This window comes from Desmodus rotundus, chromosome 4, assembly GCF_022682495.2.
Source record: "Desmodus rotundus isolate HL8 chromosome 4, HLdesRot8A.1, whole genome shotgun sequence".
NCBI classification, from domain to species: Eukaryota; Metazoa; Chordata; class Mammalia; order Chiroptera; family Phyllostomidae; genus Desmodus; species Desmodus rotundus.
In genome coordinates, this window is record NC_071390.1 from 51,535,985 (window position 1) to 51,563,559 (window position 27,575).

General features: G+C 40.4%; 1 protein-coding gene across 9 annotated transcripts in view; it reads left to right on the top strand.

The window, feature by feature from the left end:
• The window catches only part of MCU (mitochondrial calcium uniporter), a 219,457-nt gene extending 194,241 nt beyond the window's left edge, over positions 1-25,216 (top strand). For all 9 annotated transcript variants that reach the window (XM_045196003.3, XM_024561152.4, XM_071221234.1 and 6 more), the window contains 4 exons: positions 661-821; positions 2,255-2,458; positions 22,530-22,646; positions 23,955-25,216. In XM_045196003.3, the coding sequence (XP_045051938.2) occupies positions 661-821; positions 2,255-2,458; positions 22,530-22,646; positions 23,955-24,032 (560 nt within the window). In that variant the 3' untranslated portion in view covers positions 24,033-25,216. The remainder of the gene's footprint in view (positions 1-660; positions 822-2,254; positions 2,459-22,529; positions 22,647-23,954) is intronic.
• Positions 25,217-27,575: the final 2,359 nt, after the last annotated feature.

Below are 27,575 nucleotides of genomic sequence, written 5' to 3' on the forward strand. Positions count from 1 at the left end.
AAGAATTTAATCTGTTATTTTTTTATCATTCTTGTAACTTTATGCCTTTCAGACCATGAGGTCCTGTGTGAGGTCCATGCAGCTATTCTATGTCTTTTCCCAACAGGAAATAAATAAAAGCTGGTATGGAGGGGGAAAATGTATGGGGGCCAAGATTATTAGGATTATGGTATTTCTACTTATACCTTTGCATTACAAATTTGAGATACTGTATAGTTTTTCCTCAGGTGTTACTAAAGGGAAAAATATCATCAATTTAAATGGCAAGGCCACACATAGAGATCAGCATTTTAATTAGCACAATCAGATTGATTCTAAACATCTCTTCTAGTTTTTAACATGTCTTAAATTTTGTATCCTTATCTAATGAAGATTATTGTTATTAATTATAAGTTCATATGTAGCATTTAAAGTTCCAGTAATATAATGGCGAATGTTGGTTTCAAGATTTTCCAGTTGCCCAAATATGAATACACTTTCTAGGATTTGTAGATAACTCCTTTTAAAAAAAGAACTATTACTTCCTTTCAGTTTCTCACTGAAAGCAGATCCCTATTGTGGATGAATCTGCCTTGATCTTATTGTCTAATAGCCCCAGGAATAGCAACTCTTTACTTAAGGCATACATTAAAACAAATAAAAGTAACCTCTTTCTTTCAGACCTCCTAAGCCACGAAAATGCAGCAACGCTGAACGACGTGAAAACCCTAGTCCAGCAGCTGTACACAACACTGTGCATCGAGCAGCACCAGCTCAGCAAGGAGAGGGAGCTTATCGAAAGATTAGAGGATCTCAGAGAGCAGCTGGCACCCCTGGAAAAGGTACAGACTCACATCTCACACTTTTCTCTTCACTGATATTTTTTCCAGAGCACATATGTTTGCTGTTTGATCTCCACATATGTTTGCTTTTTAAGGTAATTGAGCTGTGTCAGTCAAACTAGTTTTGGGGACTGAATCATAAAAAAGTTCCAATCAAAGTTAAGAAAGAACTTAAAAAGAAATAGTTTGGAGTCTTGATAATGAACTTAGAGCTTTGTGGTCTAAATGTCTGCCCTTACCCAGATTTACCACCATTACAACACAGGTTGAAATAACTGCTGATCAAGAAAGGTTCTGAGTACAGTGGATAATGATTTTAGTCAAATTAATAATTAGGTAGAGTATTACACAGCTGTTAAAAATAATTATGTAGATCTAACATGCTATAGAAAACCATAATATTTTATGGAAACTAAATTATAAAAACTATGTATATTAGTATATACTGTGATCCAATTTTAAATGTATTATGTTCATTTATATATATGTATTTTAAGTGTATACATAAAGAAAAATATGCTAATAAATAGGATTATGATTGATTTTTCTTCTTTTCACTTATCTGAATGTTTTAGAGTGAATATGTATCATTCTTATTTTTTAATGATACAAATATCTTCATATTAAGATAGAGTGTAAGAGATTAACAAAAGGCACAAATACTCTTTATATTGTGATTTTTCTAATTTCTTTAAAAATAATCAACACATATCCCAAGGTGGTTCTCATTAACTTTAAGACCATTAGAAAACTGTGATAAACTGTGAGGAACTGTGGTGAAGGGGGATGAGATTTAAATTTGGTATTTTCAAAATGTAAAGCATTTGTTTAAATACCTGCTATAATAAAATAATTATGATCCTATATTAAGTATTTACTGTCTGCCAGGAATTTTTCTGAGTATTTTACCTGTATTCTGTTAACCCTCAGAACAACTCAATAATGGACTTGCTGGTGATTTGCAGTCAGGGCCTGAACTCTTCCCCTCTGAATCCAGAGTCTGAGCATCGCCTCACTGTGCCGCCCCCTAGTCGGCCCCTGGGGTAAAAACTGAGACTAGATTAAATTTTATATGTGGTGGTGAGAGAACATTTGCATGCCTTCATTTCCCTCTTCTCAAAGATAGGACTCTCATAGCTGGATAAAGAGCTGTTGAAACTAACTTACTCACTCCTATAATTTCACCATATTTTCAGCCACTTCTAGCACAAAACATAAAACAATGTCCTAAAAAATATTACTCCTTTTAAATACTTTATTCAGTGAAAACAATAGGTACTATTTAGGAAGACAAGCTATGTTTAATAGAATTGAGACTAACTTGTATCTTGATTATGAGCCCTGTTTCTCTAGTGAACACAGAACAGCTTAAATAAGAGTTCTAAGTTGATTCTGTTCAAAATGCTTTACGAACTATTATGTGTGCTCCATAGGTACGAATTGAGATTAGCAGAAAAGCTGAGAAGAGGACCACTTTGGTGCTATGGGGTGGACTTGCCTACATGGCCACACAGTTTGGCATTTTGGCCCGGCTTACCTGGTGGGAATATTCCTGGGACATTATGGAGCCAGTCACCTATTTCATCACTTACGGAAGTGCCATGGCAATGTATGCATACTTTGTAGTGACACGCCAGGTAAGAATTCCTCTTCAAGTAACTTTTTATGAGATAGTAATGAAATTTTGCTTGTCAAAGTACTTTTCTTTTCTCTCGTATTCTTTCTAAGGCTGGTTTCCTGTAAGTACTCATTTACGTGTAGGTGCACATACATTCCGGTTGTGTATCAGGCACATTTAGATGCTAAAGAAGGAGATAGATATGAGATACGACTTCTGCCCTCATGAAGCTGACAGACCATAAGGAGAGCCATGTAAACCATTACATTCGGGAACATATGTTACAGTAAGTTATAGAACGAGGGCAAATGAGAAAAATAGGCTCTAGGATAACTTCTTCAGCTAAGTTGCTTGGCTTTTTATGTATTGTGTAACTAATTTAACAGTCAAATGGATTAGCCTCAAGCTTTTTTATTTTATTTTTTAATTTTTAATTCTTGCAATGGAGAACTGGTGATACCTAATCAAATTGTTAAACTAAACTCTGGGGTAACTTCTAAGTATGTTTATTAGCAAATGTGGGTTTTTGTACTTTTTACTTCATGGAAGACAGACAACAATTAGATATATAATCATTTTATACTGTTAGCCTATTCTTCATCAGCAAAGGCTCATTTATTAAATATCAGTAGCAGGCCCTGGCCAGATGACTCATTTGGTTGGAACACCATCCCATGCACCAAAAGATTGCAGTTCAATCCCTGGTTAGGGCACATACCTACATCATAGGTTCAATCCCCAGTTGGGGCATGTACGGTAGGCAACCGATCAGTGCTTTTCTCCCTCCCTCTCTCCCTTTCTTTCTCTGTAAAATCAATAAAAACATATCCTCGGGTGAGGAATGAATGAATAAATAAATACCAGTAGCTAGAACTAACTTTTGTTGCCAGTGCAATATTTTTAGTAGCTGGGAAATCCAGAGTGTCACTTTAGGAAGTACGAGGTATTTTTTAAAGTATATTTTATTCATTATGCTGTTATAGTTGTCCCATTTTTTTCTCCCCTTTATCCCCCTCCACCTGGTACCCCATTCCCTCTAGCATTCCCCAACCTTCAGTTCATGTCCATGGGTTGTACATATAAGTTCTTTGGATTCTCCATTTCCTATATTATTCTTTACCTCCCCCTATCTATCTTGTACCTTCCAATAATACTTCCTATTCCCTCTACTTTTCCCCCATTCTCCCCCTTCCCCTTCCTTGCTGATAACCTTCCATGTGATCTCCATTTCTGTGATTCTGCTCCTACTCTAGTTGTTTGCTTAGTTTGTTTTTGTTTTTTTAGGTTCAGTTGTTGGTACTTTTGAGTTTGTTGTCATTTTAATGTTCATAGTCTTGATCTTCTTTTTCTTAGATAAGCCCCTCTAACATTTCATAGAATAAGGGCTGGGTGATGATGAACTCCTTTAACTTGACTTTATTTGAAGCACTTTATCTGCCCTTCCATTCTAAATGAGAGCTTTGCTGGATAGAGTAATCTTGGATGTAGGCCCTTGCCTTTCATGACTTGGAATACTTCTTTCCAGCCCCTTCTTGCCTGTAAGGTCTCTTTGGACAAATCAGCTGACAGTTTTATGGGAACTCCTTTGTAGGTAACTGTCTCCTTTTCTCTTGCTGCTTCTAAGATTCCCTCCTTATCTTTAATCTTAGGTAATGTAATTATGATATGCCTTGGTATGTTCCTCTTTGGGTCCAACTTCTTTGGGACTCTCTGAGCTTCCTGGACTTCCTAGAAGTCTATTCTTTCACCAGATTGGGGAAGTTCTCCTTCATTATTTTTTTCAAATAAGATTTCAATTTCTTGCTTTTCCTGTTCCCCTTCTGGCACCCCTATGATTCAGATGTTGTAATGCTTAAAATTGTCCCAGAGTTTCCTAAGCCTCTCCTCATTTTTTTGAATTCTTTGTTCTGTTCTGGTTGAATGTGTCTTTCTTCCTTCTGTCCCAAATTGTTGATTTGAGTCACAGTTTTCTTCCCTTCACTCTTGGTTCCCTGTATATTTTCTTTATTTTGCAGGCATACTCAATCATTTCTGTGAGCATCCTGATTACCACTGTTTTGAACTCTGCATCTGATAGGTTGGCTATCTCCTCATTGCTTAGTTCTTTTTCTGGAGTTTTGATCTGTTCTTTCATTTGGGCCATATTTCTTTGTCTCAGCACACCTATTATGTTGTAAGGGGTGGAGGCATGGGTATTCACAAGGGCGGGGCAACCCACATCACTGGATTGTGGTGCTGTATGTAGGAGAGGGGCCAGAGAGGGAATAATGCTGCTTGCTGGCTCTTGCCCCGCTTTCCATCACTTTCCCTGCTTCCCACACGTGAATTGTGCTCTTTCAGGTGCTGCCCTGGTGCTGATTCCTGTCAGCACCGGGGTATGTGTATGTGTATGGGTGGGCTTGTGTATGTTCTAGGACCCTGTGGTCCTCTCCAACCAACTCTCCTGTGAGATTAACAGTTTCTCCCACCACTGCAACCCCCACAGGTTTTTACAGCTAGAGGTTTTGATATTTTATTTCTCAGCACTGGAACCCTGTGCTGGGAAACCCTGGTTTGTGTAGTCTGCTCCCCAGTTCCTCCTGGTTTATCTACATGTGAATATGGGACTGCCCAGTCTACCAGCCAACCACATCACCGGCCTGGTCCACCAGAGCCACCTTGCTGTACATCCTCTCTGCCCTGGCTGCCCATCTATGCCCCACCTACTGGTCTGGATGAATGTTTCTTCTTTAACTCCTTGGTTGTCAGACTTTCATACAGTTTGATTTTCTGGCTGTTCTGTTTGTGTTTTGTTTTTAATTTGGTTGTTATCCTTCATTTGGTTGTGCGAGGAAGCGAAGCATATCTACGCATGCCTTCATCTTGGCCAGAAGCCAGTATGCGATATTTATTATCACTTGTTATGTACGTGATACCACCACAGATCCAACCTCCCTTAAATTAAAAAAAATAAAATAAAATAGATGAAACACATGAGAATCTTCTTCTGTTTTCTTAGGAAACAGAAGGAAACTGAGAATTGTTGTTTCTTGTATATTTTTATATGGCTGCTATTAAATGTAGGCATTTTGCTTCTGTTGTTAGACCAGTGGCGATAGGCCTATGTATGTGTGGAAAGATGAAAACCCAAGAATGTTATTTAACCTTTCAGATCCTCCCAAACTTGTCTAGTAGAAAAGAGAGTTAGTAAACCGTTCATGTCTGCCATTGTTCACTCATAGCCTTCAGGACCTAGTTCCATGTGTGGCTCATGCCAGTCACTGTGTGAACAAAAATTAATAGCCATATCAGTTGTATCTAATCATAGCTCTGGACAGGGCTTGCATAGATCTATCTCTGCGTGTTTCTTTCCCTCTCCTCTCACCCTTCTTTCCCCTTCCCTTGACCCTCTTTCCTCTTTAGTCTTTGTTGTCCTTTCTTCCTCTGCCTTGTACGAAGTCTGTCCAGAAAGTATCCAGCCATGTACTGTGAAAATAGAGTAATTTATTGAAGATGCAAGATACAAGAAACATTGTACACAGAACAGTGATGCCTCAGCCCCCTTCAAAGTAGGTACCTTGGACCTACAGTTCTCCCAATCACCATCAGCTGCCCCATCGTATTTTCCTGAATCTCATCCATGGTCTGAAATCTCTTCCCTTTCAAAGGTGATTTTAGTTTTTGGAAAAGCCAGAAGTCACAGGGCACCAAATCTGGGCTGTAGGGTGACTGAGTCACCCAGGTGATTTGATCTTTTGCCAAAAAATTCTGCACCAGACATGGTACATGAGCAGGCACATTGTGGCAATGAAGCTGCCAATCACCAGGTGCCCATAGCTGCAGCTCTCTGAATCATCCAGATAGTTTCTGCAGAGGAATGTTCAATCTTAATGCAAAATTTGATGCAGACTCATTTCTATACTCCCTCAATCATTTTGAGTGCATTAGCCACACAGTACACATGCTCATTCAACAGTGTCTACTGCCCCACTGACGAGTGCAGTGAAGTTGTCATTGTTTACACATTCCAGCCCACTCTCCTCGGCTGCCAGGTTGCATTGATGTTGCACTAACCATTCTCATTCTATTAACAGTGGTTGGACTTTTTCCATAGACTTCATATACACACCCCTTTAATGGGTTCTTCTTAATATTGATTGAAGTCCAAACTTCTTAGTCTGCTAATGTGTTCAACCCCGCTGTGTATGTACTGTGTGCTCTAAACAAATCAAATTATATTTTTTAAGCTTTTATGTATTTTATCTTTAGAGAGAAGGGAAGAAGGGGGAAAGAGACGGAGAGAAACATCGATGTGCAAGAGAAACATTGATCAGTTGCTTCTTACATACCCCTAACCAGGGACCTAGCCCTCAACCCAATCACGTGCCCTGACTGGGAACTAAACCAGTAACCTTTTTGTTTCCGGGATGACGCCAAACCCACTGAGCCACACTAGTCAGTGCTCAAATTATATTTTTTATTCCCCGCCCGAATACCCCAATTACCTATACTCAACCTCAAATTCTTCTTTTGGATTCCTGTAAGTACATTATGCTTCTCATTTCCCTCATCCTTTGCTATCTGTCTTGTATTATAATTATTCATATATGATGTCTTTTCCCTTATAGTACATTATCTCTTTTGAGGTTAGACATTTAGTTTTTTTCAATTTTTACTGCCTAACAGTGCCTTACATCTTTAATAGCCTACTATCGTACTAGTTAAATGCTGTGCTGCTGATTCACAGAGCGTTTTTGCTGCCCCCAAGTGACAAATTACAAAATAGCAATAGTAAATAATGTAGTTTTAGTGATTTGTTAATAAGAAAAGTTAACCAAATAAAATACAGATTCTTGTATTAAAAATTCTTTTCAATATTCATATCCATAATTAATACCCATGAAGCAAAATGCTTGTTTAACATCATTTCAACTCTTCTAAATTCTTGTCACAATGAGATACTGCTTTTGCTAGTAACCTAAATATATCCCAATAGTATATTAAATTACAAAGAATCTTTTTTTAATATATTTTATTGATTATGCTATTACACTTGTCCCATTTTCCCCCCTTCACTCCCCTCTGCCCTGCACACCCCCTCCCACCCACATTCCCTGCCTTTAGTTCATGTCCATGGGTCATACATATAAGTTCTTTGGCTTCTCCATTTCCTATACTGTTCTTAACCTCCCCCTGTCTATTTTCTACCTACCATTTATGCTACTTATTCTCTGTACCTTTCCCCCCCTCTCTCCCCCTCCCACTCCTCTACCATAACCCTCCATGCGATGTCCATTTCTGTGATTCTGGTCTGTTCTAGTTGTTTGCTTAGTTTTTGTTTTTGTTTTAGGTTCAGTTGTTAATAGCTGTGAGTTTGGTTCATTTTACTGCTCATATTTTTTATCTTCTTTTTCTTAGATAAGTCCCTTTAACATTTCACATAATAAGGGCTTGGTGATGGTGAACTCCTTTAACTTGATTTTATCTGGGAAGCACTTTATCTGCCCTTCCATTCTAAATGAAAGCTTTGCTGGATAGAGTGATCCTGAATGGAGGTCCTTGCCTTTCATGATTTCAAATACTTCTTTCCAGCCCCTTCTTCCCTGCAAGGTTTCTTTTGAGAAATCAGCTGATGGTCTAATGGGAACTCCTTTGTAGGTAACTGTGTCCTTTTCTCTTGCTGCTTCTAAGATTCTCTCCTTATTTTTAATCTTGGCTAATGTAATTATGATTTGCCTTGGTGTGTTCCTCCCTGGGTCCAACTACTTTGGGACTCTCTGAGCTTCCTGGACTTCCTGGAAGTCTATTTCCTTTGCCAGATGAGGGAAGTTCTTCATTATTTGTTCAAATAAGTTTTCAATTTTTTGTTCTTCCTCTTCTCCTTCTGGCACCCCTATAATTCGGATATTGGAACGTTTCAAGATGTCCTGGAGGTTCCTAAGCCTCTCCTCATTTTTTGAATTCTTGTTTCTTCATTGTTTTCTGGTTGGATGTTTCTTTCTTCCTTCTGGTCCACACCATTGATTTGAGTCCCAGTTTCCTTCCCATCCCTATTGATTGCCTGTACATTTTCCTTTATTTCACTTAACATAGCCTTCATTTTTTCATCTAATTTGTGACCAAATTCAACCATTTCTGTGAGCATCCTGATTACCAGTGTTTTGAACTGTGCATCTGATAGGTTGGCTATCTCTTCGTTGCTTATTTATATTTTTTCTGGAGCTTTGATCTATTCTTACAGTTGGGCCGTTTGTTTTGTCTCTGCATTGCCTGTTATGTAAAGGGGCGGAGCCTCAGGTGATCACCAGGGTGGGGCAACACAAGTCAATGCATTGTGACGCCATATGTGGGGGAGGGGTCCAAGAGGGAACAATGGTGCTTGCTCTGCTCCCTGCCCGCTTTCCGTCACTTTCCCCACTACCCACAAGCAAAGTGGGCCCTTCTGGTGCTGCTTCCTGGGTGGGTGGTATTGTGTACATTCTAGGACCCTGTGGGTCTCTCCAAGGAATTCTCCTGTGAGGCTGGGAGTTTTTCCTGCTGCCTCCCCAACCCCCACAGGTGTTTTCAGTCAGTGGTTTGAGGCTTAATTTCCCCACACTGGGACCCTGGGTTTTGCGGGCTGTTGCTAGTCCGCCAGCTGCTGCCTTGCCTGCCCTGCTCCACAATCTGGCACCTCGCTGGGTCCGCCAGCCACTGTCTTGCCACAAGTCCTCTCCATCTAGCGGCCCGTCTCCACCCCTCCTACCAGTCAGGATGAACGTGTCTTCTTTAACTCTGTTGTCGGACTTCCATACAGTTCAGTTTTCTGTCAGTTCTGGTGGTTTTTTGTTTTTAAATTGTTGTTGTCCTTATTTTGGTTGTGCGAGGAGGCACAGTGTGTCTACCTACAACTCCATCTTAGCCAAAAGTCCCAAAGAATCTTTATAAGATGACAAGTTCCTGGAAATCATAAAATCAAGTGGGATATTAAATTTCACTGATTAATATTTCAGTATCAATTAGTTATGAAAAAAAATGAGCCTAACAGTAAGAATTGCCATTCTTAGCTACTTCAGCATGCTTGTGGACCACCCATCCAGTACCCTCGCCCATGCCTTTTCATCAAAGGGGATATTGCCTCCGCGGGGGAGAAAATTGGTTCTTGGGAGTAAAACATCTTAGATGTTTATAATATATGAACAGATATACAGTTTTCTGTAGTCTTAAATCTTCTTTGGGGATGAGGGGTAATCAGAAAAAAATATTTTAAAAGGCTACTTAGGGGACAGTAATGAAATATGAGTAAAGAAACACTGATCTAACCTTCAATACTCTTTGCCATCCCAATTCCAACAACCGTCATTTATATTCTACTGCAGAAGTCCACTTCAGTGACTATTCAGGACCTTCTTTTCTGGAACTGCCCTACTTACAATATAAATCAGCGTGCTAACTTCTGACCACAGTTTATTTTCTATCTAGTCCTTTTGTTCACTCACTTTCTGCTTTGACTTCATCTAGGTCTTTAGTTCCTGATATCCCTCTCTTTTTACTATCACCTTCCTCATGTGCTGCTGCTTTCTTTTCTGTCAAACTTAGACCCTATTGTCATTCTCTTCTTAGTATCTTAAAATCCTTACCCCATTGACTTTCCCCCATATGCACTCTATAAATTCCTAATCTTGGATGAATCTAGCCACTTATCCTATAGCCAGACTACTGAACATGTGATAGTGTAGATTTTCTTCTCCCACCTCCCCACAGTAGTTATTATGAGACTTCACCTTAAGCGCCCCATGCCACCCTTAATGTTGCCTCTTACTTCTAGAATATTGAGGTAACAGATATAAGCTTTCTAATTCCTAAATCTGTAAGTGTAACAATACTTGCACCGACTGCCACACTGTTTACTTCAAGCTCAAATAAGAGGTGGCATTTTCCTGTTCGGGGCTAGCTCCTCTGCCCAGTTTTCTGCCCCCCACTCCACAGCCACTTTCAGTCTCTTACTCCGGTTTATTTTTTGTGTTCCCTGTGTTGTCAAACAACCTCTCCTTCTCTGAATTTCTTCCCTTTATAACCAAGCTCTCTGCTGAGTGTAGTATATAGTTGCTTGTAAATGCTCATTGCCCAAAAGAGGGAGCATAGAATATATTTAAGTAAATTTAATTTGTGTGTACAATTATATTCTAAGCAAAGGTGGGTAAGTAGCCTAGTATCAGCAATTTAGATGAAAGCAGAGGGCTTTACCTCAGTTTTTAATCCAACAATTATACCTTCAGTCAGTATTAATTGATGATTCGGACTTCAATTCTATCCATTTTCCAAAGGCTTTGTAGTACGTTTAGCTACTATTTACCCATTATCTGTCATCATCAGTAATTAAATATTTACTTCTGCTTCTAGTATGGCATACTAGGTAATCAGACCAATACTCCCATTAGGAAAAAATAGAATAATTAGATGAAATATAAAACACATCTGCCTGTGGACACCTGAGAGTTAACAAGATAGAAAAAATTACCAGGCAAGGACCTGAAGAAGTAGAGTCCCAGGAAGGTGAACTGATAATAACTGTGCTGATTCCTCTGGATATTTACACTACTTAAGGAGGGTAAAGCTGAGAGGCAAAGAAGCTGAGCCATACTTTATAATCTAGAAGGACCAAAGAAAGCCATAGAATTGGTGTCCTGGGATCACTAAAGTAGGTGAAACACTTCTTTTTTTATTAAATTTAGAGAGAGGTGGGGTGAGGGGGAAGGGTGGAGAATGGGGGGTCAGGGAGAGAGAGAAACATTGATTTTTTAGTTCCACTTATTTGTGTACTCATTAGTTGATTCCTGTAGTTGTCCTGACTGGGGATCGAACCTGCAACCTTGGCATATTGGGACAATGCTCTAACCAACTGAACCTCTAAAGGCTACCTTTGTAGAATAAGGATAAATCTGTTTTAGGTGCGCCCAAAGACTGTAGCTCATCTTCAGCCATCTCAATCCCATAATTAGATTGAGGTAGTCCTAGAATTCTGATAATTCTAGGTGAGTACCCATGTTCACAAGTTCTAGGCAAGAGCAAACATAAATCATCCCTGACCAGAGAAGTCAAGAAAAAGATACAAAAGATATAAAGATTGGAAAGAAAGAAAACTGATGTTATTCATAGATTTTATACATTAAAATAAATACCAAAACATGTAAAGATTGCTTTGAATCCCTAAGTGAGTTTCATAAGATTACTGGGTAAAAGGTCAATATGCATAAATCAATTGCTTATCCATGTGCCAGCAATAGTTAGAAAATGAAATTTATAAAAGATGAAAATTAAAATGACTGTTTTGCCATTTAATCATTTTTTTGATATATTTATTGATTATGCTATTACAGTTGTCCCATTTCCCCCCGCCTCCCACTCCATCCTGCCCACCCCCTCCCTCCCACATTCCCCCCTATAGTTCATGTCCATGGGTCATACTTATAAGTTCTTTGGCTTCTACATTTCCTACACTATTCTTACCCTCCCCCTGTCTATTTTCCACCTATCATCTATGCTACTTATTCTCTGTACCTTTCCCGCCCTCTCCCCCTCCCACTCCCCTGTTCATAACCCTCCATGTGAGCTCCATTTCTGTGGTTCCGTTCCTGTTCTAGTTGTTGGCGTAGTTGGCTTTTGTTTTTGTTTTAGGTGTGGTTGTTAATAACTGTGAGTTTGCTGTCATTTTTACTGTTCATATTTTTTATCTTCTTTTTCTTAGGTAAGTCCCTTTAACATTTCATATAATAAGGGCTTGGTGATGATGAACTTCTTTAACTTGACCTTATCTAAGAAGCACTTTATCTTCCCTTCCATTCTAAATGATAGTTTGCTGGATACAGTAATCTTGGATGTAGGTCCTTGCCTTTCATGACTTGGAATACTTCTTTCCAGCCCCTTCTTGCCTGTAAGGTCTCTTTGGAGAAATCAGCTGACAGTCTTATGGGAACTCCTTTGTAGGTAACTATGTCCTTTTCTCTTGCTGCTTCTAAGATTCTCTCCTTCTGCTTAATCTTAGCTAATGTAATTATGATGTGCCTTGGTGTGTTCCTCCTTGGGTCCAGCTTCTTTGGGACTCTCTGAGCTTCCTGGACTTCCTGGAGGTCTATTTCCTTTGCCAGATGAGGGAAGTTCTCCTTCATTATTTGTTCAAATAAGTTTTCAATTTTTTGTTCTTCCTCTTCTCCTTCTGGCACCCCTATAATTCGGATGTTGGAACGTTTCAAGATGTCCTGGAGGTTCCTAAGCCTCTCCTCATTTTTCCGACTTCTTGTTTCTTCATTGTTTTCTGGTTGGATGTTTCTTTCTTCCTTCTGGTCCACACCATTGATTTGAGTCCCAGTTTCCTTCGCATCACTATTGGTTCCCTGTACATTTTCCTTTGTTTCTCTTGGCATAGCTTTCGTTTATTCATCTAGTTTTCAAACAAATTCAACCAATTCTGTGAGCGTCTTAATAACCAGTGTTTCGAACTGTGCATCTGATAGGTTGGCTATCTCTTCCTCGCTTAGTTGTATTTTTTCTGGAGCTTTGAAGTGTTCTGTCATTTGGGCCTTTTTTTTTTTTTTTTTGTCTTGGCGCTACTGTTACTTTAAGGGGCGGAGCCTTAGGTGTTCACCGGGGCCGGGTAACGCTGGTTGCTGCGCTGTGACACTGTACGTGGGGGAGGGGCCGAGAGGGAGCAATGGCACCCGCTCCACTCTCCACCAGATTGCAGTCACTCCCTCTGCTACCCACAATCAAATTGGGCCCCTCTGGTGCTGGTTCCCAAGTGAGTGGACTTGTGCGCACTCTAGGCCCCTGTAGGTCTCTCCAACAACCTCTCCTGTGAGGCTGGGAGTCTCTCCTCCTGCCGCCCCAACCCCCACGGGCATTTTCAATCAGAGGTTTGAGGCTTTATTTCCCCGTGCTGGAGTCCTGGGTTGCACGGTCTGCTTCGCTCCCCGCTGTTCGTCCCAGTTTATCTGTGCGTGAGTGTGGGGCCGTGGGGTGCTACCCGCCACTCTGCCTGCCCCGTTCTCCGCCACTCTGAATCCGGCCCTCTTGGTTTATCTGTGCGCGAATGTGGGGCCGCAGGGTCTGCTAGTGGTCAGACTGCCTGCCCCGTTTGTCCCACACTCCACCAGTCTCGGTCCCGCCATGGCCACGGGAGTCCTCTCCGCCCCGGTGCCCGTCTCCGCCCCTCCTACTGGTCTGGATGTATGTTTATTTTTTATTTCCTTGGTGTGGGACTTCCTTGCCGTTCGATTTTCTGTCAGTTCTGGTTGTGCGAGGAGGCGCAGTGTGTCTACCTACACCGCCATCTTGGTTCTCCCATTTAATCATTTTTTTATTCTTTTATTTATTATATGTCAATTACATTTGGCATGCAGTACTGTAGTAGTTTCAGGTGTATACCCCCATGACCAGACACCACATAACCCACAAAGTGATCATCCTGGTGAATCCTGTACCCATCTGACACCACACATACCTACCAGAATACCATTGCTATATTCCCTATGCTGCGCTCCACATCCCCACAACCCTTCCAGAACAACCAATTTGTGCTTCTCAATCCAATTACCCCCTTCACACCCAACCTCCCTCCCATCTGGCAACCATCAAAATGTTCTCTGTATATATGAGTCTGTTTCTTTTCTGCTTGATTGTTTATTTTGTTGTGAGATTTAATTGTTGATAGATATATATTTATTGCTACTTCATTGTTCATATTTTTTATCTCTTCTTCCTGTTAAAGAAGACCCTTTAACATTTCGTATAATACTGGTTTGGTGGTGATGAGCTCCTTTAGCTTTTTCTTATCTGGGAAGCTCTATCTGTCCTTCAATTCTAAATGATAACTTTGCTGAGTAGACTAATCTTGGTTGCAGGTCATTGCTTTTCATGACTTTGAATATTTCTTGCCAATCTCTTCTGGCCTGCAAAGTTTTTGTTGAGAAATCAGCTGACATTCTTATGGGAGCTCCCTTGTAGGTAACTAACTGCTTTTCCCTTGCTGTTTTTTAAGATTCTCTTTGTCTTTAACCTACTGCATTTTAATTATGATATGTCTTGGTATGGGCCTCTTTGGGTTCATCTTGTTTGGGACTCTCTGCATTCCCTGGACTTGTATATCTATGTCCTTCACCAGACTAGGGAAGTTTTCTGTTATTATTTTTTCAAATAGGTTTTCAATTTCTTGTACTTTTTTCCTTCCAGCACCCCCATGATACGAGTATTATTAGGCTTGTAGTTGTCCAAGAGGCTCCTTACATTATCTTTATTTTTAAAATTTTTCTTTTTGCTATCCTGATTGGGTGTTTTTTGCTTCCTTATATTCCACATCACTGATTTGATTCTTAGCATCATCTATTCTGCTATTGATTTTCTATAAATTACTCTTCATTTCAATTAGCATATCCTTCATTTATGACTGGTTCTTTTTCATGGTTTCTATGTCCTTTTTCACATTGTTAAAGTTCTCACTAAGTTGCCTGAGCATCCTTATATTCATTGTTTTGAACTCTGTATCTGGTAGTTTGCTTGCGTCCCTTTCAGTTAGTTCTTTTTCTAGATATTTCTTCTGTTCTTTCATTTGGGGCCCATTTCTTTGACCGAATTTTGGCTGCTTCTCTAAGTTCTATATATTATATAGAGCTGCTACATCTCCTGGCCTTTGTATAGTGGCCTTGTAGTTGTCCTGTAGGGCCCTGTGGCACTGCCTCCCCAGTTATCTGAGCTGGGCATTCCAAGTGCACCTCTGTGTGGGTTGTGTGCACTGATCTGTTGTAGTTGAGCCTTAACTGCTGTTGGAAACACTGGAGGGATAGACCCCCAGGCCAATTGGCTGTGAGAACTGGCGACTACAGTGGAGGAGCTGCTGTGCAGGAGCTGGCCCTACAGAGCAGGACCTGCTTCAGTGGGGTTTTGGTGCTCACCAAGTCCAACCCTTCAGTGTATCTATCACCTCTGGAGGTTGTAGGGTTGTAATCCAGCATGCTCTGAAGCTGTCCACCAGGTCCACGGGCTCTGAGGCCCCCTGGGAGGAACTAGGTCAGCCACTGCCTGTGCCCTGCCTGGAGCCACCCAGCACAAGCTACAGAGCTATCTGAAAGTAGCTATCTGCTCCTTGTGCTGGACTTGGAGGTGCCCAGGAGAGGCCAAGCTGCAAACCAAGGCTGGGGCCACTTAATGAGAGGTAGATGGCACACTACCTCTCACAAGCAGATGCTGCTTGTTTGCAATTTGTGAACCTTTGAGGTATTTCAGGAAAGTCCTTAAAATGGCTTTTAAAAAATACCTAGAAATAAATTGTTCAAAAAATGTGCAAGACCTCTATGCAAACAAAACAAAGTATAAAATTAAAGAAGACTTAATGGAAGGATATAGCATCCATTATCATTTGAGACTGGAAAAGTAAGTACTGCAGAATTGTCAGTTCTATCCAAACTGAAATATTTGATTCATTGCAACCCCAGTCAAAATCCCAACTAATTTGGGGGAGAGGGGAGAGATTTGAATAAACTCCTAAAATGTATATGAAATGTGAAGATTAAGATAAGCCAGGAAACTTGAGGAAAAACTGGGTAAGCAGACTTGCTCTATTAGATGGAAGACTATATAGCTTTAGTTATAACACTGTAGTAATTAAGGTAGTGGCACAAGGATGAACAAATAGTGCAAAGGAATAGGAGGGAGAATGTAGAAACCAGCATAAATTAACACTTGGTTTTAGAAAGATGGCACTTCAAAGAAAGAGTTTTTTCATAAATGGTGCAAGGATAATTGAATATCTAAATAAAAAAATGAATCAACGCCATCCTTACACTGTTAACAGAATTAATTCCAGGTGCATTATAGATCTAAATATGAAAGGTGGCACAATAAAGCTCCTGGGAGATAATATAGGAGAATATATCAATTACTGTGGAATAGGAAATGACTTCTCATGTAGAATGAAAAATGCTAACCATCAAGATAAGTATGATAATTTAGACTATATTAAAATTAAGAAATTCTGTTTATTAAAGAACACCATAAAGAGGGTGAACAGACTGGGAGGAGATACTTGCATTACTTATCCAGAATACAAACAAATATAGTCATATAAACAAATCCTACAAATCAGTAAGAAATAGGCCATCCAATAGAAAAAAGTGGTAAGAGGCTTAAATAGGCACATGTAAAAGAGGATATGCAAATGGCAAATAATGTATAAAATGAAAAAGCCTCAACCTCGTGAGTGATCCGACACGTGCCAGAATCTCTAAGAGAAATGAAAACGTGCACACAAAAACGTGTACGTGAGTGTTCATTGCAGCCTTATTCGTAGTAGTCAGAAAGAAGAGATAGCCCGTGTGTCTGTCGGTTGATATATGGATGAATGAAATGTGGTCTACCCACTGAAGGGGATATTATCTGGCAATAAAAAGAGGTGAAGTACTGACACATGGCACAAATGGATGAACCTTGGGAAAAAAAGCCAGACACAGAAGGCTAAAAAATTGAATAATTTTGTTTATATGAAATGTCCAGAATACGCAAACCTATAGAGTCAGAAAGTAGATATGTAGTTGCCGAGAACTGGAGGTATTGAGGGAGATAGGATGTGACTGTTAAAGAGTGTGGGGTTTCTGTGGGGATGATGAAAATGTTCCAAAACTGATTCTAGTAGTGGTTGTGCAACTTTGTGAATATACTAAAAACTACTGAGTGTTGTACTTTAGATTGCATGGTATGTGAATTGTATCTTAGTAAAGCTGTGTTTTAAAAAATGAAGTAGTACTTCAGCACACACACCAGAACTGCTGTTTAAAAAAAAATAGTAATACAAAATATTGGCAAGGATGTAGAATGATGGAAACTTTCATATTCTGCTGATGGGAGTATAGTTGGTACAATGGTTTTACAAACCTGTTTGATATCACTTCTTAAATTTGAACCCACACACAACCTGTGATCTAGGATTTCTGCTCATTTAGTATATCGCCAACAGAAGAGATAAGTCCAGAAATGTTCTTGGTAGCGTTATTCACAATAGCACAAATCTAAAAACAACTCAAAATTCTATCAATAGACTTCTGAAAAGATGGCAGCATGGGTAAACACAGCTCACCGCCTGACACAGCCACATCAACATTTCAACTAAACTACACAGCAACCATCATTCAGAACTGCCAGATATTGAGCTGTATGGAAGCCCTTCAACTACCGAATTAAAGAAGAAACCACATCAAGGCTAGTAGGAGGGGCAGAGATGCAGAACAGACGGGTCCCACACCCACATGTGGCAGATAAAAATCAGGAGGGAAACCTCAGGAGCAAGGGGTTGCAGCTCCACTCCAGTCCCCCCAGCCCAGGGTTCCAGTGCCAGGAAGATAAGTCCCCATAATTTCTGGCTATAAAAACCAATGAGGATTGAGGCTGTGGAAGACAAACTTGTGGAATTCCAGGCAGTGTCTCTTAAAAGGCCCACACACGGATTTATTCAGCCTCACTCCCTCTGACCCCCAGAACAAGAGCAGCAGCTTGAAAGGTATCAGAGATATACGGTAGGAAGTGAATTGTCTGGCATCAGAGTAAGAGCTAGGAAGCAGCTTTCTCTCATATAGAAGGACTGGCAAAGCCATTGTTTCCTTTCTGAGCTCTCCCCCAGCAGAGCCAGCAAGCTAGCATCATATCTGTCTCCATCAATCTCGCTCACAGTTTGCCCCACCCTGGTGATTCCCTGAGGCCCTGACCAACCCAAATTTCAGGCCCACCCAAACTGTTTCCAGTAGCTTTTCCATATAAATGGGTTGTCTTGGCTCATGCTTCAGATTTTCCTAAATTCTCTCAAACAAGTAGCATCTGGCTGCAGCAAGCCCCATACTTCTCTCTAAATAGAACCAGACCTGGCACTAGCAGCAGCCAGCCTTGGTGCATAGCTTGGCCTCACCTGAACACCTCCAAGTCCAGTAGAAGTAGCAGCCATCTGTAGATCAGAAGTGGTGGCTGACCTTGGACATGCCAAAAGCAATCAACACTCAACTACCAGAGGAGGGTGTATACAGCCCACACAGTGAGGGCACTTCAAGTACCCAGCTTGGGTGATGGGGGAGGCTGTGCCACTGGACTTTACAGAACACCTACTACATTAGGCCACTCTACCAAGCCAGGGAGTCAGCAGCTCTACCTAATACATGGAAATAAACACAAGGAGGCTGCCAAATGAGGAGACAAAGAAACATGAAAGAACAGATCAGAACTCCAGAAGAACTAAACTTAATGGAGATAAGCAATCTATCAGATGCAGAGGTCAAAACACTGGTTATAAGGATGCTTAAGGGACATAGTGAGGACCTCAATAGCATAAAAAAGATCCAGTCAGAAACGAAAGATACACTAATTGAAATAAAGAACAATTTACACAGACTCAAAGTACAGTGGAAGAGCCAAGAGTCAGATCAGCAATTTGGAATATAAGGAAGAAAAAATACCCTGTTACAATAGCAAGAAGAAAAAAGAATTTAAAAAAAAATGAGGATAGTGTAAGGAGCCTCTGAGACAACTTCAGGTGTACCAATATTCACATTGTGGGGGTCCTGGAGGGAGAAGAGAGAGAGCAAGGTATTGGAAACCTATTTGAGAAAAAAATGACAGAAAAACTTCCCTTACTTAGTGAAAGAAATAGACATATAAGTCCAAGAAATGCAGACAGTCCCAAAGAAGTTGGAACCAAGGAAGCACACACCAAGGCACATCATAATTGCATTACCCAAGATTGAAGATAAGAAGATAATATTAAAAGCAGCAAGAGAAAAGGAAAGAGTTACCTAAAAGGAGTTCCCATAAGACTGTCAGCCGATTTCTGAACAGAAACTTTGCAGGCTGGAAGGGATTGGCAAGAAATATTCAAAGTCATGAGAAGCAAGGACCTGCAGCCAAGATTAGTCTACCCAGCAAAGCTGTCATTTAGAATCAAAGGACAGATAAAGAGCTTCCCAGACAAGAAGGAACTCATCACCACCAAACCAGTATTATATGAAATATTAGAGGGTTTTCTTTAAGAAGATAAAAAATATGAACAATGAAGTAGCAATAAATATATATCTATCAACAATTAAATCTGACAACAAAATAAACAATCAAGCAGAACAGAAACAGAATTATAGATACAGAGAATGTTTTGATGGTTGCCAGATGGGAAGGGGGTGTAGGAGAATGGGTGTAGAGGTCAGGGGATTAAGAAGTACAAATTGGTAGTTACAGAATAGTCATGGGGATGTAAAGTACAGCATAGGGAATAGAGTAGCCAAAGAACATACATGCATGACCCATGGGCATGGACAGTGGTTTGGAGATTGCCTGAGGGAATGAGGGGCTAAATGGTGGGGGGTGGGGGAAAGGGGAAAATTTGGGACAACTGTAATGGCATAAACAATAAAATATATAAATTTCTGAAAGTCTGTCAATAGTACAATAGATAAATAAAATGTGATGTAGTCATACAATAACAGTGAGAAAAATAGACTAAGGCTACGCACAAAAGATAAATATCACAAACATAACATTGAGTGAGAGTAGTCATGTACATACTATCCGACTCCGTTTTTAATTATATTTGATTGATTATGCTATTACAGTTGTCCTGCTTTTTCTCCCTTTGCACCCCTCCACCCAGCTCCCCCTACTCCCTCAGGCAATCCCCCTACCATTATTCATGTCCATGGGTCATGCGGATAAGTTCTTTGGCTACTCTGTTGCCTGTGCTGCACTTTACATCACCTTGGCTGTTCTGTAACTTTCTATTTGTGCTTCTGAATCCCCTCACCTCTTCACTCACTCTCCCTCCCCCTCTCCCATCTGATAACTAACTTGTTTTCTCTTGCTGCTTTTAAGTGTCTCTTTATCTTTAACCTCTGGCCTTTTAATTACGATGTTTCTTGGAGTGGGCCTCTTTGTATCCCCATCATAATTGTGACTGGGTGCTTCCTGGACTTTCATGTCTATTTCCTTCACCAAATTACGGAAGTTTTCTTTCACTATTTTTTCAGATAGATTTCCAATTTCTTACTCTTTCTCTTCTGGCACCCCTCTGATGCAAATTTTGGACATCTTGAAGTTGCCCCAGAGGCTGTTTATACTATCCTCATTTTTTTTTTATTCTTTTTTTCTTGTTGTTTTGCATGGTTGTTTTTTGCTTCCTTATGTTCCAAAACATTGATTTGATTATTGGCTTCATCCATTCTCTGTTGTTTCCCTGTAAATTGTTCTTTATTTCAGTTAGTGTATCCTTTGTTTCTGACTGGGTCTTTTTTATGCTGTTGAGGTCCTCACTAATTTCCTTGAGCATCCTTATAACCAGTGTTTTGAACTCTGCATCTGATAGATTGCTTATCTCCATGTTGTTTAGCTCTTTTTCTGGAGTTTGGATCTGTTCTTTTATTTGGGCCATGTTTCTTTGTCTCCTCATTTTGGAGCCTCCTTGTGTTTATTTCCATGTAATTAGGTAGAGCTGCTCTGACTCTGTGTCTTGGTAGTGTGGCCTAACGTGTATTAGGTGTCCTATAGGATCCAGTGGCACAGCCTCCCCTATCACCCAAGCTGGGTACTCGAGGTGTGCCCTTTGTGTGGGCTGAGTACACCCTCCTCTTGTATTTGAGCCTTGATGGCCGTTGGCAGATCACTGAGAAGTATTTACCCAGGCCAGTCAGCTGAAGGACTGGCTGTGACCACTGACCACCAACCTCCACCCTCTGTGGAAGATCAGCTGTGCAGGGGCAGGGTAGTAGTGCTCTGATGTGGTCTGTAGCTGTCTACGGGGTTGCTAGCCCTGAGGTTTCCCAGGTGGTGAAGGCCAAGGTCAGCCCCCACCTGTGTTTTATCCAGGGTCCCTGTCTGAGCTATAAAGCAGTCTGAAATGGCTGCTATTTTTGCTGGGCTTGGAGACTCCCAGGCAAAGCCAAGCTATAAATCTAATCTGGCTCCGTCTAGGGCTCACTGAAGTCAGCTATTGCTTGTGTGATAAGATTTAGCAGCCAAGAGGAGCCATTCTTAAGGAAATGTGACTGGAGTAGGCCCATAAAGTGGGTGGGGCTGAGAGTCTCTGGGGATCTCCAAGGCAGGTTAAACAGTGTTAGCCAGGTTGATGGAGTCTCAGATATGGCACCAGCTTGCTAGCTCTCAGGGGGGAGAGTTTAGCAAAGGGACAGTGACCTCTACTCTCCTTGATGCCAAACACTTCAGGTTTTCCCTGTGTATCTCGGGTGCCTTTCGAGCTACTATCCCAGTGCTGGAGCTCAGAGGGAGTGAGTCTGAGTGAGTTAGTCCGTGTGTGGGTTCTTTGAGAGAAACTGCTTGGGGCTCCAGCAGTTTCTTCTACTGACTCAATCCCAGCTGGTGTTTGCAGCCAGAAGTTGTGGGGACTTATCTTCCTAGCACGGGAACCCTGGGCTGGGAGGACTGGTTGTGTGTCTGGGACTCCTCCCTCCCAACAGATCCCTCTCGCATTTTTATCTATGCAGTGTGCAACCAGCCCATTCCACGTCTGCACCTCTCCCACCAGTCTGCATGGGTGTGGTTTCTTTAATTCCGTAGTTGTCAGACTTCCATTCAGCTCTATTTCTGCTATTCCTGAGTGATGGTGGTTCTGTATTTTAGTTGTACTTTTGATGTTGTGGGAAGAGGGGAGCCATGCCACCATCTTGACCAGAAGTCCCCTGACTCCATTTTTATAAAATTCAAAAAACAAGTAAAACTATACTGTAGAGTTCCAGAGGATGTATGTTTAAGTAGAGAAGCTATAAAGAAAGTCAGAAGATAAATCATAAAAGTCAAGATATTTATTATTTTGGGGAAAGGAGGTGTTAAAAATTGGAGGGGGCTGGAGGGGAACTCATGGGTTGTTGGCAGTGTTCTATTTTTTTTGAAGCTGGTGATGATTAACATGTATAATATGTGATTATTCATTTTGACTACATTTTTAGTTTGTGTCCTCTTCTGTGTGTACTTCTCAATAAAAATTTTAAGAAATAATTAAATATTTAACACATGCAGTATATATCTTTGTATGCGTAAAATGCCTATTTTGTGAAGATAGTATGTGAAGGACTAATAATTTAATTTCCCCTTTGTTTTTGTAGGAGTATGTTTATCCAGAAGCCAGAGACAGACAATACTTATTATTTTTCCATAAAGGAGCCAAAAAGTCACGTTTTGACCTAGAGAAATACAATCAACTCAAGGATGCAATTGCTCAGGTAAGTTTTCTAAAAATAAAATTTAATAAATCCCAGTTCCATCTTGTATGGTATTAGTATTGTCTGTAACCACAGCACTTCAGTGGGTAAACTCTGAAAGGATGACCCAATACTCTTCTTACTATATAAATTATTCCTTAATTGGTAAAAATGACTGTTTTAGCATGGACACCTCTAGGAAGTTTTGCAACACAAGCAGGTGTGAAAATGTTGGGCCCTAGCTATCCTGTTAATACTAGCATGTTGAAATTTTTAGACCTACTTTTACTTTTTCATTTTGTCTCTTTAAAGTTGTCTATTTTTACTTTTCTTGCCTTTTAAAATCTTTCTACAATAATTGACCCAGAGATTTCTCACCTGAAATGTGTGGTAGCAATGGGGCAAAAATAGAATCTAGGTAAGAAAGAGACTACTAGGAACTTTGCCAGGAGCAGGTGAGCGCTTATTGAACTACAAGATGCTTTTTAAAAAGATTGGAATCTTTTATTTTTCATAACCATTACTTCTTTCAGATTTCTGAGTGTGCCTTCCTCACTCTGTTATATTAGTTTTTGGTGAACAAATCCTCCTCTTATTTTCTATAGTCTTTTATGACTTTAGAGATTTTTCAAAAATCTCCAGAAGCTCTTCCCCTCCTCTTAAACATGTAGTTGCTCTTCTCTGGACCTTCTCTGCCTTCTGCGTCCCTTTGGTGATGCGGTTGTGCTTTGAATAAGCTCGTTAATCCATCTTCGTGCCTTGGCCCAAGAGGACTAATGTCTTCTGCTGTTCTGGGTGGTAGTTCTCAGCTGGAGGGAATGCAACAGAATCATCTCTGGAGCTGTGAAACATACAGATGCTTCAGCCCCAACTTAAGCCTATTAATCCAGCTCCTCCGGGGTGAGGGTCAGGCATGTGTGAGTTTTGAAGGTGCTGCATTGACTACACATCCTGTTTTAAAAGTCGGTAGCTATTGAAAAACTTAAACAACTGTTGGGTAAATAACAAAAGTCTTGAGCAGCATAAATTACATTTCTGGCTCCAGGCAAAGGTTTGTGAAAGGGCTGCTCTCTGGGAACATACCACCAGATGTTCGAGGTCTGCGCTGCAGTTAGCATAGACTCTCTGGAGCTCTGGTGACAGCTGAAGCTGCCCGACTTTAGTTTTGGTCCCTCTTGGTTGTCCCGTTGCCACTGAGATACTCTTATTTTGAGAGTAATTGAGATGATTTCTCTGATGCATCATGTTGAAGGAAATACAGTTTAGGAGACACTAATATCAATGAAAGCTTCACTAGCCAGTTTTTCTCACCTTTGGTTTCTATTTTAGGCAGAAATGGACCTTAAGAGACTGAGAGACCCATTACAAGTACATCTGCCCCTCCGACAAATTGGTGAAAAAGATTGATCTGCAAAGAGCCTCTGAATCCCGGCAGAAAGAACACTTGTTTATAACTATTGCCTTTTTAATTAAAACATTGCAGGTGGAAGCTGGGAGCCATGTTGGGGTGGAGGGTTTTTACCTTTAACTAAAAAAAAGAAAAACAACAAGGATCTTAGGGAAGAAAGTAATGTTAATATCTGAGGATCAGGCTTTGTGAAATGCAAGCTCAAAGGGCTTAGTGAATATTGTCTTAATCAAGCATCTCAGCTCCTGGATGAAATGATACACAGTTGAGAGATTCATAAACAGCAAATGATGCTGGGGTGTTAGTTTCTTGCATCTTCTTTGCAGGTCAGCAAACAGTAACACACCAGCACCCCACTCCGCTCTATCTTTTTAATTTAACTTTTCTTAATTTTGACATAGGAGTCAATAAATATACAGAAAAGCAAATCCTCGAGCTGTGTGGGTGGCAGGCAGAGTCTGAGCCCTGTCACCGGCATTATCTGACCTCTACGAAGTAAACCCGGAGTCTCTCCCGCTCGGGCCCCTATTCGGACCGCCCACGCCTGCTGGTTGTATTTTATCCGTGTGATTATTGGAACCAACTTATGACTGATGATTGACACTTTGGATTATCTTTATTACCTTCTTAGATGTCTGTATATTCCAGTGGTCTGGATCAGTATCTAGAAATCATTGGCAACACTGCATGAGGTTTGGTTTGGTTTTGTCTTCTACGAATTAATCTTTGAGAGGAGGCAGAATTTCCCTCCTTTAACTATCCCATTGCTAGTTCCCTCTTCCCTCCACAACTCAAATTGGAGGGGAGAGTTCAGCTGTATTAACAAACAGGAAGATGTGAGGTTTACAATTGGCTAAAAATCATGGCTTTGTGGCCATTTCCGAACCAGAATAATTTCATTACTGTTAATCTGCTTGTGTGACAGCACGTCTGGAGGTTTTGTTAGTCTCGAAGGACGACGCACACACACTTCCGCACTGTTTGTGAGCCCTCCCCCCTCCACAGCTCCAGTCGTTGTAAATTCAGTGTGTGGATCTCAAAGGGTGCAATTTACCTTTATACAGGAAAACATTTCTATGGCTTCTTTCAGCCTACCTGCCTCACCCAATTTTTTCTTAAATTGAGAGAAAGAAGCTTTAATCTTATATGCTATCAAAATATTTTCTACCATATTTCCAGATGACACGTGCACTTGAAAATCAAAGGAAGCTGTCTGATCTTCGGGTTTTAATTTCTGTGGAGGCAGGATGGAGAGGGTGATGGGGCTTCCACACAGCTAATTGGCTTTTTTCTTTCACATCATTCATCCCTCCTCATCGTGGCAGGGGATTTATTTCTCTCTTTCTTTCTCCTTTGGAATCATTGTGTATAAAAAGAAAAATTTTTAATGACAAACCCAGACTCCAGGTGCCTTGCAAAGGTTGAAGGCCAGCCAGGACTGCTGCTGCCCCTGCCCCCGCCCCCGCCCCTTCCACTGGCATGATGGGATGAAAGGATGCATGTCTCCGCTCCCCAGCCCCTCCTCCACTTCCTTCCCCTGCCCACCCCCTAGTTGCAACCTCTTCCTTCATTTATTTTTTGTTGTATGAATTATTTTTAAACCATTTATCCTGTTTGTGCACAGGGTTTTTAAGAAGAATAGCACAGTGCAATGAGCAAGTCCTTTCAGGGTGTGTGGGAGGCACGGGAGGGAGGAAGGATGTGGAGAAAAGTCCTTTAAACAAATAGCAAAATATTGAACATGTGTAAAATCCTGTATCATTTATGAAATATGTATAAAAAGCAATGTAACTTCTGGAACAATAAATAGTTATTCAATTTTTGAACTATAGCATCTCATTCTTTAAGACAAAACCAAAAAAAAAAAAAAAATCATGTTCCTGTGATTTTAGGTGGGAAGCTTTTTACTTCTAAAATTGATTTTTATAAAAATACCATTTTGAAGTCAAGATTTGTTCCTAGAACTTATATTTTAAAACAAGCATTTCATTAATTTTTCCTGAGCTTGGATGGTCAGTATCTTCCTATTTTTCCAGAGCCACCAAGGGTAAGTGACCAGTGTGACCATAATAAAGCCAGTGGCAACACTGAGACTAATCTCATTAACTCCTGATTAACAGGAAAAGTGTCCATTATATCAGACCACCAGACCGCCCATGTGGTCTCCTAGACTCCAGAAATTTGCTCAAGGATGAACCAAGGTTAAATATTATTTTAAGTGTTTGCCTCTGGCTGGTGTGGCTCAGTGGATTGAGCACTGGCCTGCAAACCAAAGGGTCACTGTTTCAATTCCCAGTTAGTACATATGCCTGGCTTGCGGGCCAGGTCCCCAGTAGGGGGCTTGCAAGAGGCAACCACACATTCTCCCTCCCTTCTCCCTCTTTCTCCCTCCCTTCTCCTTTCTCTAAAATAAATAAAATCTTTTAAAAAAGAGTTCGTATCAAATTTATAATCATCAAACAAGAAAATGTCACATACTGCCTAGTTCATCAAAGGCTTATCAAAAAAATACATATTAAATAAAAGATTTAAATTGTGATCATATGAGTAAATGCAGAAAAGGCTTTTGGCAAGATACAACACCCATTTATGACTAAAATGCTCAAAATGGGTACAGGAAGAAAGTATCTCAAGGTAATAGAGGCCATATGTGACGAAGCCTCAGGTAATATCATAAAGGTGAAAAGGCTTTTCCTCTAAGACCAGGAACAAGACAAGGATGCCCACTCTCACCACATTTATGCAACATAGTAGTGGAAGTCCTAGCAACCAGACAACAAAAGAAATAAAAGATCCCAATTGAGAAAGAAGAAGTTAAACTGTCACTGTTTGCAGATGGCATGATTCTGTATGACTCCAGCAAAAGACTATTAGACACAATAAAGTTGCAGGATACAAAATCAGCATAGAAAAAAAAACTGTTGTGTTCCTATCTACTAACAATGAACTAGCAGCAAAAGAAAACAATTCCATTTGCACTTGAAACAAAGAGTTTAAATACCAGGAATAAACTTGAAGTGAAGGGCCTAGATACACCAAAAACTACAAGCCATTGTTGAAAAAAATTGAAGATACAAAGAAATGGAAAGAGACTCCATGTTGTTCATGGACTGGAAGAATTAACAGAGTTAAAATGACCATATTACCTAAAGCAATAAGCAGATTTAATACAATCCCCATCAAAATCCAAATGGCATTTTTCAAAGAAATAAACCCTCAAATTTGTGTTGAACCACTAAGTAGCTACAGCAATCCTGAGGAAAGAAGAACAAAGTCATAAGTACCACACTCCTTGACTTCAAATTACACCACAGAGCCACAGTAATCAAAACAGCATAGTGTTGGAAGAAAAATAGACACAGTCTAATGGAATAGAATTTAGAGCCCAGAAATAAACCCACACATATATGGGCAACTACTTTTTGACCAAGCAGCTAAAACATACAATGGTAAAAGAGAAAGCCTTTTCAATAAATGGTGGTGGAAAAATTGGAAAGCCACATGCAAAAGAATGAAACTTGACTGCTAACTGATACCACACA